This window comes from Nipponia nippon, unplaced genomic scaffold, assembly GCF_047370975.1.
Source record: "Nipponia nippon isolate SJK-2023a ecotype South Korea unplaced genomic scaffold, ASM4737097v1 scaffold_21, whole genome shotgun sequence".
Lineage (NCBI taxonomy): Eukaryota > Metazoa > Chordata > Aves > Pelecaniformes > Threskiornithidae > Nipponia > Nipponia nippon.
In genome coordinates this window covers 3,323,280-3,336,103 of record NW_028262338.1, presented here as the reverse complement: position 1 = coordinate 3,336,103, position 12,824 = coordinate 3,323,280, and the positions used below count along the sequence as shown (strand labels likewise).

At 38.3% G+C, this 12,824-nt stretch overlaps 1 protein-coding gene across 1 annotated transcript in view; it reads left to right on the top strand.

The window, feature by feature from the left end:
- The window catches only part of RANBP17 (RAN binding protein 17), a 163,292-nt gene that overhangs the window by 117,206 nt on the left and 33,262 nt on the right, over positions 1-12,824 (top strand). The window contains exons 22-23 of the mRNA XM_087760196.1: positions 2,177-2,259; positions 12,142-12,356. Coding sequence (XP_087616322.1) covers positions 2,177-2,259; positions 12,142-12,356 — 298 coding nt within the window. The remainder of the gene's footprint in view (positions 1-2,176; positions 2,260-12,141; positions 12,357-12,824) is intronic.

Genomic DNA, 12,824 nt, shown 5'->3' with positions numbered 1-12,824 from the left:
AATATCGGAAAATTGTCTGCTGTTAAGATTTGTTGCAGGCTGAATTTTTGCCTTAAGCCAAGCAGCATACATATGTGCCTGTAAAACCACAACTCCCTTTACAGTTTACTCCCTGCCAGCCAAAATAGGGAAGAATGGTGTCTAATACAGCAGTATTTATAATCAGCGTATAGGTAACTTCTCCCACATCTAACATCTCTGTGGGCTAACCAAAAAGGCCTCAGAATGATTCTGGGAGGTTATTTCAATACTTGACATTGCAGTAGTTAGAATGAAATTCCTGTTTTGCCATAAGTAACAGAACAATTTATTTTAGGAAATTATCATTACGCTCGGAAATATTTAGTGTACTGCCCAAAGGAAAAAAGGATTTTTAGATGAAAAATTGATAGTTAAAGTCTCTGTGCTGGGTATCTTCATGACCAAATTGATCAGAGTTTTCGGCAAAGAAGCATGTATTCTCATCACTTCTCATTTTGCCTTGCAAATCAAACTTCCAAGGAAAAAAGTTAGAATATTTGAAATTTGAAAAAAATATTTAGTTTAGTGATGGGAAATTTGTGCCTTAAAGTTCAGGCCTGGCTCCCAGTCAAACGCTAGTGTGTATGATGCGCGCTTAGTCCCCGAATAGCTACACAAACCTGAAGGCAGAGTTCCCTGTTTCTTCTTAGTGTTGACTTGCTTGCTGTGACTCCCTCTTTGGTTTGTGTCGGCTAATTACGTCTTTTATCCTGGTAGCAGTATAATACATTGCTGGAAAAGTTTAACCTATTTTTATTCATGATGCAATGCACAAGCGGTATAGTCTGATAGTGCTGCAACTTGATTTCAAGGAGGAGGTTGTTAAAGCATAAACACAGAACTCTAATAACGGTAAACAAAAGCAAAGAGGAACTGCAACAATAAATCTTATGCAAAAGACAGCTCTTCAAGCTACTTTCCATATTCATGTTGTTCTTCTACCTATTGCTATTCAGAAAATCTGCCTTGTTCCCTTTGGAAAACATCATCTGGGATGGTGTTTTTTCACGAGTTGTGTACTGCCTTAGCTTTTACAGGCTGGAATGCATTATACAATATGCTTTGACATGGTTAAAATACGTTAGAGTATCAGATTGTGCATTATGCCGCCCTGATACTGAGATGATGTGGTGGTTCTGGGGTTTTTGCCTCTGCCAGCCATTATCGTTTTGTGCATATGGAATACACAAATGCTTTATACAAGGCACGTTTTTCTCATTTATAAACACCCAGATTTACTCCAGAGTTTGCCACAAAGGACCCTGCAAATAGGGACTCGGCCAACAAACAATTGGACTTGCAGCAAAGAAAGATCCCTGCTGCTGTCTCTGTGATAGGGGGGATACAAGGACTCCACGTCTGATGAGAAGTGGATGACTTCCAGATAGGTCAGCCAGGGGATACTCTGGTTTACATCACTCAGTGATGACTCCTTTCCCTTTCAGGCCAAATAAACACTAAGGGTAAGTTTTGCTAAAGTTACGTAGAAGCTTAAGACCTATATTCAAAGTTAACTTTTAGGCCTGAGCCAGGAGTTAGGCTTCTTTAACGCAAAGAGAAATTGGAAAGATGCACCAGGGACTTCGTCAAGGACTCTGTTGCCTTTCCAGACTGGGAACAAAGTGGTTCTTGTCGGCTTTGGTAATAGCTGTGCATCAGGGAAGACAACGTGGTGCAATCTTCTTCAGGTCTGAATGTTCATAAAAAGCATGTGTTACAACGTACACTTGGAGAACTGGCTTGTGCTTGCCACAGATTTTATGTAGCAGAACAACCGGTGGGGATTAGTTTGTTTTTAAAAGCTATACAGGTGCAGAAGCAGGGTCAGAGCTAGCCTAACCACTTGGATTATGGAACCTTTGTAGCATTCTTCTGAACTGTATGCGGGCACAAGATGTTCCCCCGTCACTGAAAGCTGTGTATGTATTGTCTGGTCACCTTTTCTGGTTACAATTGGTTTGTCTTTTGTCATAGGATTGTTTCTTTGGCAACATACGGAGATAACTAGAGTGCATGTCATTGGACTGAAAGCTAGAATTAGTTTATCAAATAATTGTACTTTGTAATCAGCAAATGTTGTTTTTGTTTTAGGAATGAATCCATTGAAGTTTTCTGCTTCGATGACCATCTGAATATTTTTGCTGTTATTTTTTAGATCGCAACGTTTAAATTTTGATGTATCATCTCCAAATGGAATTCTTCTCTTCAGAGAAGCTAGTAAAATGATTTGTACGTATGGTAGGTATTCATTAATGTTTCCTCTGCAGTGTAATTCGTGGCCTGTCTTGTGATAGAAAAATCCTGTTAGTTCCTGTCCCTGAGCACTGATGGATTTGTGGAATATGTAGCAGGACTGTAATGTGCTAGAGCCGGTATCGTCCCTTTGTAAAGTGCAGAGCTGCGTGGCAGACCTCTGGAGCTCATTTACTTCTATAGATCAGGGTTCACTCACGTAGCGTTGTTGCTTGTATCGCTTTTTTAACTTGAATGCCTGTCTTCTAGCGACTGCAAATGTATTTCAGCCAAGATACAAATACTCATGAGGTGTTTGATCTAGGCTACTGATTGATAGGTGTGGGTTGATTTTATGTATTCAAATTATATTCCAGCAGTTCCAAAACATAATAGGACCATAACAGCTTTACCCTGGAGCGCTGTTAAAAGTGTTTATAATAAGTTGCTCCATTTTACTACTCCCACTCATGCATGCAACTGCAACAGGTCTTTGACACCAGCAGTTTATATTACACTGCAACTAACTTTGTAGCTTGCAGTTTTGCTTTCTAAATGTTTTGAAAGGAACATTACCAAGTCTTTGTAGAGCAACCTCATTTCTAGTTTACGTAAACAGGAAGAGCCACGAATGTCCTGTTCCTTTCAAAGGAAGAAAACTGGTGCATCAGATTTGCTTTTACTGCATTCAGGTTGCTTTTTGGGTCTGGGAACTGTGTTACATGACTGTATAAAAAAAACTCAAATGTAATTTTGCATTTGATCTGCAGGGCATGGAAACAGTATATGCAGAATGCATAAAGCATTTACTTACGACAGAAAAAATTACACCCAAGTAACTCTCACTCCTTGCAAAATCATTTTTCTGTTTCTTTTTCAAATATCCCATGTAGTAAGCTAGCACGTTTTTTCAGCTATGTTCTTACGTAAATTTGTTAGAACGATGAAGCAAAATAAAAATAAGGTTTTCCATGTATGAAAAGATAAAAGGTAAACTTTTAGATTTCACTACTCAATTTCTGTTAGCCTTTGTACTTAATTGCTGTAAGCTTTCTTTTGATGATTTAAAAAAAAAAAAAAAGTATAGTCATGATGATGCTTCAACCCTACTTGTCCTATGGTACCTGATCCTATTGCAGTTATATTTTCCTTTTTATTTTTTTTTTATTTCAATCAGCCTTTACCATCCTTTCTGCACTTATGAAAAACATACGGTATTGTTGGGCATCCATTCATCTCAGTTGTTGGCATCAAGATTCTAAACCTTGCTGAGTAAATCACACTAGCTGGTTTCAACCTGCCTTATTCCTAATTCATGCCTAAAAAACACTTTGTCAAGAAACTTTTTGCTTTCAGTTGCAGCTTTTATGGTCTGTATGGGAAGTTCATAAAATTCTCAGCCCTAAAGTATTGGTAGCTCTTGCACGTAAGGACCAGACAACATTTTCTGGCTCATGCCAGAATTTAATTATGCAACATAAAAGGAAATTTCAGGACAGTGCAGATTTAAGATTTAAAACTAGGCAGTGGAGCCGTAGAGCTTGTTGAAGCCTGTGTCCAAACACCTGTCGCTCTTTTTCTTAAATTATGGGAAAGATACTTAGGGAAGTGTGGCATCTATCTGGAGATGTGTGCCATAGAAAGCAATGAAATGACCAGAAGAGCTTTCTCTCACACTTGTCTTTCATAACTGTTTTCCTGTGGAAGGATGACATTTTACTCAACACAGGTTTAAGAGGAGAACTGTTCTTAACGTCCTCCTAAAGAAAAATTTAAAATCGCCTATCAACTAAAAGTGGAGGAAAGACGTAGATGTGGAAGAAAGCCTCCACTCAATATGTGTTGGTTTTTTGGTTTTTTTCATTTTGCTTTTAAAACACATCCATATTATCATCAGTGTCTGAAGGGGTCACATCAGTGACCTTCGCACTACTGAGGTGTGACATTTAGAGGAATTGTTGAGGTTTTCTTTTCTGTGAGTGATTGCCAGTATTTATTCTGGGACTGGACTCACTGCAGAGTCACCATGAAAGACCTCCCCGTGCAGTCAGATGAATCGGCCACTCGGAGCAGAGATGTCAAATAATCCAGCTGGCTCTGCACTGGCACAGATGGGCAGCACTGGCCTGACCGTCGCCGTCGCTCAGCTGTGGGCACTGTAATAAACGTCCTACATCAGCGCTATTTCAAACTGCTACAGCTATTTCTGAAGTGGTCACTGGCTTACAGTCTGGGAAGGTTTTACTGCCCACTATAAGTATTTCAAGATACTACAATTAATCAGCTTTGAATAATTACTGTTAACATTTTTAGCTTTTATCGCCAATTACTAGTTTATGAGATATCCATTCCAGTGTACAGAAAGATATAACTCTTCTGGAAATGTGTTGTCAGGATTCATTACTTTAGTTAGGTATGATCTTTTCAACATACAAATTCCTATAAAAATATTGATATTAAGGGATTTTGCATTCATTTCAAATGCCTTCCTGAAAATCTTAATACCTAAATTGTGCTTTTAAGGAAAACTTTAATCCATAATGCTCTAGGACTTTTTTTAAGTGTATTTGTCTGTTAAGCGTATGTAATCATGGCAGACATCTGGGGAGAAATAAACAAGTAAACAAGTGATGATCATAAAATTCACTTTGGTGTTCTTGAGCAATGTTTCCAGCCCCACATTCTGAAAAATTGTGTGATTCAGTTAAAAGAATGAATACGTACATGCCTTCTAATCCTTGGGTTCAGTTTTCACGTTTTCTGCTGTACCATTACTTCAAGTAACCTAAAATCCTGAAAATAGTTGAGATTCTCATATTCAGCATGATTTTATGGCTGAAGCATTGGAGAAAAAACCAGAAGACACGCAGTAAATGTCAAGAGATGACAACAGACAGTATATGCTCCTTTATCTTACCCAGTCAGCCAAACCTCTTGAGCCTGCAGCTCATAGTGAGCTCCTCAGAGTTGGTCAAAAAGACACTTGAAACTCAAGATAGATTTGATTGAAATCTATACTATAATAATTGCGTTTTTAAACTAAGAGAAACACAAAGTGATGACATGAGACAGAGGGGAAAAAAATAGAAGCAAACATCTCTTCCTTTCATCACACTGTCCTTGTGGGAAGATCCTTTCAGTCTTGGTTTCAGTTAATCCATTGACCGAGTGGGTTGCCATAAACTCTGCCCAACCTCCTCTCATCCTTGAGAAGTTCTTCTTTCCATCACCTGGAGACCTGGCTGTGAGTGCTCCTCTTGGCAATCCCTGGCTGAACACCAGGCTTCCAACTCTGCGTGTTACCTCTCACCTCTCCTCCTTGCCGCGGCCTGGACAGTGAGAGTTTCCTTCCCATAGCTCAGCAGCTCCCCAGGGAAAGACTTGGTCCCTCTCCTGCAGACAGTGTAGCCTAGCCTGGTTGCTTCTCTTTCTTAGAAGAATATAATGTACAAGCAATAAATGAAAATACGGCTTAATTGTATTATACTTCCATTGATAAGTGAAATACAAAATTTGTTTTAGAACAGGATTTTTCCTTTGTCGCTCTCATATGTATCTCATATGTAATGATATACAGAAAATGCTAGTACAAGTATTATTTTCAGAAATTTCACCTGCACCAAGTTAAACACGAAAATTTCCAGTTACGGCTTAGGTCCACCGGGAGTCGTCTTGCTATATAAACCTCTAGGTACATAAAAATGTGATCTGAAATACATCTCTGTCCTGTCAAGACTTAGGCAAGGAATCAGTAACTGAAGCGAGGTGGCATCAGGTGATTCTTCTCACCAACATCAGAGCACAGTGCCCTGGTGATTATTGACATAATGTTGATTTTTCCTACATCTGGACTACACTGATCAAAGCAGTTTTGGATAACGCACAGATCCTTTGCATATATTACCTTCTTCAGGTGATGAAAATCATCTAGAATGCATATGTGGATTTGTTTTGTGTAAACCCTGTACTGTTGTTGACATGGGAATAACTTTGAAACAAACATTTGGTAACCTAGCGTCTCGCTTTCCTTCCATCTTAAATTTTGCCAGAGTTTGTGATGTCCATTTATGTCTGAATGGTACCTCTGTTTACTATCTATGTGTTCTGTGAGACCTGTGCTTGGGCTAAAAATAAAAAGGGGAAGAAAAGGGTAGAACTGCATTTCTGGAGTGTGAATGTATGTGAACACTTGTGAGTATGGATGCTGAAATCTCTTTAATTCTGGACTAAAACATATACTCTTTTCTCCTCTAGACTGGCGTATAGTGATTTCATATGTTTGAGTGCAAAGCAGAAAAAAATCCCAAATGCCTGTTTTTAAGATATGCTAAGCATCTTCAGTTGTCACTGAATAAAATTTAAAATATGAATTCTTTTTATTTTTTAAAATTAGTACCTCAGCGAGTGCTCAATTCTGCTTAAGATCCAGCTTTGCGATTAGGATAGTACCAGTGTGTCCTGTCCTTCTGCTCATTTATCACTGATGCTGATACAGTGCTGAAGACAATTCTAAGATGTCTTTACAAATGCTATATGTTCAAAAGATGTAAAGCCTGGCGTAGGATGCAAAAAGCACTCAGATAGTCAATTATCCTTGTTAGGTCTCTGCAGCTGCTTGGCAAGGGGTGCTGTGTCTTGTCCATTATGGCTAGAGCCAGCCTGAGTGAGTGATAGAGTGATTTAAAATAAACAACTGAGAGGAGAAAATTGAAAGGAGTTGGAATAGCGTAGTCCGCCATTCTTCATCCCCAATATATTTCACTTTTAATTCTGTACGTACAAGTCCCCTTGCTATGTGTTTTTGAACTCCCAGTTGTACAGGAATAATGTTTCACTGCATCTTGGGACCATCTATTTTTGGTTTGTGGTTTCTTTATATTTTAGTAAACCTCTTCCCTTTCATTATAGGAGACTGACATAAAAATAATATTTTCAATATGCTGTTTTTATTTATCTACATTCTGTCATGATATACTTTGATGTAAGTTTTTAATTTTGCTTCCGCTTTCAGCTGTTGTAGCAGTTACGGCTCAAGGTCAGCGATGAGGTTAGCCACAGTAGCACAAAACAATTTCCTGTTCTCACAGCCCAGGTAGCATTTGGATGTGGATTAAATTTTACCACATTTTCCAGTAGCCAGACACAATTATTTCGAATGAGCTTTAAATTGCTTCTCGAACATGTATTTCAAAACTTAGTGTGGTAATCCATTCAGTGCCAGCAACTTCGTAAGGTAACAGTTCTTCAAAATTTTGGTTGAAGCGATTCTTGCTGTAGAACAGGTATTTTTAATCAGCCTCTTAGCTTAAAAGTGGAGTGCTCCCTGGCCCGGTTGCCGTTGGTCTGCTCTCCTCTCTCTTGTGGTAGTGGTTCCAGAATATATTGCTCTTCATTACTGACTCAGATTTCATCATCGGCTTCTTTTGGCAAATTTGTCTTGGCGCTATGCGTGCTCGTTGTGCTGATTTGAGAGGTTTTATGCATGTTTTGTTGTTGTGGAAGCTTTAAAAAATTAGTTTTTGAAGCTCACTCTCATCTTTATGATTCATGTTTTCCTTTCATTTTCTATATATGGCCACTTCTTTATACTGCCCTAGCATTCTGAATGCCTGGAAAGCATACATTCAAAACCATCTTTATGGGGCAGTGGTGAATAATAAAAATAGGAAAGGGGAAAAGGCAAAAAACACTTTTTCTCTATAAACGTGATAAATTTTCACAACCTTTGTTTAATCTCACCAAAGTCTTTTTTTATCTTCATCTAATTCACACATGTTAAAACATGATTTAGTTGTATTATTATACATAGCACTTATTGGACTGAAATCTAGAACAAGCCCTGCTTAAATGAAACTCAGCCATAAAGTAATCATTTTTGTATTATAGCTTCTACTGTAAAAGCAATTAAGGAGGAGAACTGAAAGGGAAGCTGCCTGTCCTGACATGCTCCCGCATCTAGGAGGGAGTGAGGGAATGAGCTGTGCAAAGAGCTCTGGTGCATATTGCCTGTGGGATTCTGAGGCATGGTGATGTTATCTTCGGTCAGAGCATCCCACTTTGGGTTTTTGCTGGCGTCGTAGTCCCCCTCTGCATACACACGCTTTTTTCTTCCAGCTCCTTTGTTTATGGACTAAGGAGTCGTTCAGTAATGAAATGCTTAAATTGTCAGCCAAATTCAAGCCCTCATTTCCTACCAGGCAGTTTCGCCCAATATCTTTAACAATCTTTTTCTTATTCCTGTCAGAATTTTGTATCGCCTCTGAGGCTCAGAAGTTTATCATTTTTTGTAAGTGACATCACTGCCAAATGCAGGGCAAAAAGTTGTATTAAAGGAAATTATTGAGAATTTTGGAAGTCGGTATATTTTAAGATTGTGTGATACAATTTCTCCCACATTAAGAAGAAATTGGTGCAAGTTGGATTTTTTTTTTCATTTGATTCTTAACTCGGTAGTAACACTGAAACTTCACTGATTAGCCTCTACAGAGTTTCCATTTTGACAGGAGCCATGAATTTCAAACACAATTTTTAAATTCAGCATGTCAAAGTGTCACTTTTCTGTTGATTTAATTTCTTTGAATTGTTTCTTTTAACAATGGGAGTTTATAAAATTGTATTTTGGTCCTCCACTACAGGGATTATAAATGTAAGCATATCCTCAGTAGCTGAGGAGTTGTTCTTGACCTGATTCCAAGTACCTCAGTAAATTAGTTTATGTTCAGTAGTATCCATGGTGTGTAAAAATATTCCCCTGAAGCTCCTGCTAAATGTTACAAGTGGATCATTCTTTTTTTATCTAGTCAGGCATAGCACCGTACTTCATATTTTTTTCAATAACTAATGCTAAAACACTAGTCTTTGTTCTAGCACTGCATCCCTTGAATCATAGGCTGATGGCTTGGGGCATTGGTAACAGGCACCGTGTGGTCTTTCACCTCTGCTGCTAATTTGAAATCGGCTGTTCCCACTCTTAGGCCCTTTTAAAATGAGTCCATGAACAGAGAACAGTTCTCTGTGGACTCTGTCCACTTGCAAAAAGCAGCTTTTAATCTTGCACTAGACCCAAATTCTTCTCAGTGTTTTCATTAGAAGGGGTAGGCGCCGAATTCCGCTTCTGGCACGCCTGCTCGGGGTGAGGCAGTGTGAGGGAGTGGGGCTTGTGCCTTCCTATATCGAATGCTTTATGCTGATCAGTGGATTTAAAGTTTTAATTATAGGGTGATTTTTTGGTGAAGTAATAAAAATGATAGAAGATCAGCACTAGTGGATACCTCCTAGAATTCGTGTTCCCAGGCTAAGGGATTCCTGGGGTTTTTCTAACTTCTTTCCTCCTCCGTTCTTTCCATTGACTTCCAATTAATTTCCATATTAAGTACATAATTGCCTTGTTGACAACTACTAAGCTCTTTCCATCTGTTGTTGCATATTACACTGAGTACTTCAAGGACCTAGGATTGCGCGATGTCACGCTTGGAAAGCTCAGCTATAAACTCAAGGCTGTTGCTTTCTTGGATCCAGAACTTTGTCTTTGCTTATTTCTGAAGCCAGATACATATTTGTGTTATTAAAGCAGAGATTTTCTACAGAGAATGTAATGGTGGAGAAGACCAGGTAAGGTTAGCTTACAGCACACTTACCTTTCTGTCCTGTTTTTGCCCTAAGAATCGTATGCTTTTCACATAGTGGCTTTCAAAAATAGTGTGCGCCTTCCCACTTTATCTCACAGACAGAATTTTGTACTTAATTTATTTTTTTTTTCCACAGAATTTGAAATTCACTGATCTTCTCAGTAACAAGACTAGGTCTTGTCAAAAAGATTAATGCTAATTAAGATGACCTGGCTGGGATATCTTAAATGGGGCACTGTGGGAGGCTAAATGGAGTTTATCTTTAATTTTATGTAAATGTAATTTCTCAGTAATGTAAAGTATTGCAATAAATGAATATCCAGGTGCACTAGAAGACGTTCTTCTTTTTCTGCTGTGTTTTACTTTTCAGAGAGGATCTTTTGGATACTGGTCATTTTTAGTATAACAGAGATTTAACACCATTTGGAATTAATTTCTATGCAGTAGCAGTCACTGGAATTGTACCCTCTTCCCCAGTTACACTGTGTTCACGACTACAGCGTTCGGGGTAGTAGAGGTGCTCATATGACCATTGACAGTATCAAAACCATTCTGTATTTTCATTCATAAAATTATTTTTTTTAATTAAGAGGGCTTGCTTTTGATTGTAAGTGACCATCTTTCCTAGACAAATATTTGATTCTTCTCCTCCCTTCCATAATTCTAGTGATGCCACTCCAGCTTCTTACAGACCCCAGTTACTTCTTCTAAGCAAGCCCTGATAGCGCTCCCCGTCTTTTTTTGTAAATCTACTTTTCCTTTACAACCTGATGGATAAATTGCTTTGTACTTGCTAGGAGTGGTGAACAACATTAATGTTTTAAACAGTAACTTATGCCTTTCCCTCTTTGCATCAAATGTTACCAAATGGGTGATACGTCCATGCGTTGGGTGTTCCCCCTCTTTTTTCAAAATATGTGATATAAATTCCTCATTGTCAGTAATCAATAGCATTAAGAGAAAGAATTAAAATAAGGCAGGTATATGATTTGCGGATGGAGATTTGTATGAGTAGAAAGGAGAGCTGTGCAGAGACAGACTCAGTGTAGTATGAGGCCTCAATATGTAGTAAATAATGCTACGCAATCCATCAGATCTGTGTCATCTCAGGCAAGTTTTCAGGGGCATTTCTGAATTGGCTATTATAAAAGTGAAACTGAGTTGTCCTAACTACCTCTCTCAACTGGCAGTGTTTGGAATTGTGAATAGGTAATGTCCAGTTCACTCGTTGCTCCTTGAGCCGAGTTGTCATCATAGCCATGACAACTAGGTTAGACACTGAAAGCATCTGATCAGTAGACTATCGTGCTTTTATTTGTAGGAATACTTTATAAAATGTACAGTTTTGTGTTCTTTTCCTCTAGTTAAAATTACCAAGAATGATCCATAGTAACAGAGTGAAGACCTGGCACTTGGTTTTTGTGCAGGCCAAGCTTGCCAAGGTCAACATCAGATGGGATCAACCTAGTAAGGCACTGAAGTACTTAAGCTTTGCTGTGTTCATTCTACTGTTTTAGCTCACTTTCATTAATTACTTCAGGTTAAAAAAAATTTGTCATGAAGACAAATTAACTCTGGGGTGCTGTGAAGATGAGCATTAAATTATTACAAGATACTTAGAAAACTTGGTAATGAGGCCTTGTGAATAATTAGATTTGTACAGAGGATTGCAGCGGGATCTGCTACGCTGCTGCACAGTGGATCCAAAAGTCACTATTGCCTGTTAATAGGAACAGCAAATATTTACAGTTAGCTGTTATTTTTACATTATAAACACGGATTTTAATTAAAAAGTTGTTGCCATCTGTGACTGGTAAAATAGAGGCTTTTGTAATGGACGTATTTGTTTTCTGAGGGATATATTTAGTGTGTGTATACATCAGCAACCGTCCCAAGAGACCGTCATGGTAATGGATCAAAACCAGGCTTTGCTGCAGCATGAGAAACGATAAAACCATGTGTTGCAACTCTGTTCAGATTAAGGAATTCATGCTGATAGACCCAGTCATGGTCTGGCTGTACATCACTGACAGGAATTCCATAGCTTATATTTTAAATTTTGCATACTAATTCCTTGGTGGCTTTTAAGCTCTAGTCATGCTTACGTAACAGATCTTTTACATCAAATGCAGAAACAATTTTTCTTCCAAATACTAATGAAAATAAAGACAAAAAATAAGTTTAGATAGTGCCATCAAAATATTTTAGATTTGCAGCTGCTTATATAAGTTTCTTTCTTTCTTTCTTTTTATGAAAACAGGTAATCAGATCCTCTCTCTTGGGACTTTGTCAAAAGATCAGGTTTATCCGTTGAAACTCAAGGGCATTTCCATCTGTTACTCTGCACTCAAATCTGCCTTATGTGGAAATTATGTCAGCTTTGGCGTCTTCAAGTTGTACGGGGACAACCACTTTGACAATGTACTTCAGGCCTTTGTCAAAATGCTGCTTTCAGTATCCCACAGTGACTTGCTAGTAAGCAATTACTCATCTTGGGAGTCTTTACGTGAAATATGAAATAACACCACCACAGGCTTTGTATTGTTATAATGAGACAGAGGGATCTAGAACAGCTCAAATGCAGTTTTCAGTTCAACCACTTGAATTTATTTCTATAGGAACGTCTAAAATACAGGTATGACAGACCTGCCATGTGAAATGGGAGCTTTTCCAGAATTTTCACTAGGCTTGTCGTGAAGGAGAGAAATGCAAAATTTTGTTCCTTTCTGTACTTGCAAACCCATTTAGATTGCCTGCATGCCCTGTAAACATCCTCCCATATTCAACCACTCTGCAATTAGTTTCAGTCTGTAAATTGTCGCTGTGTATTCCCCATAAAATTTAAAACTTTAATTTTGAAGTACACCGTGTTCCCACTTCTCTGTGGGAAAACGACAGATCTTGCGCAAAATTTGAACTGTGACATTTTCTTCATGACACTTT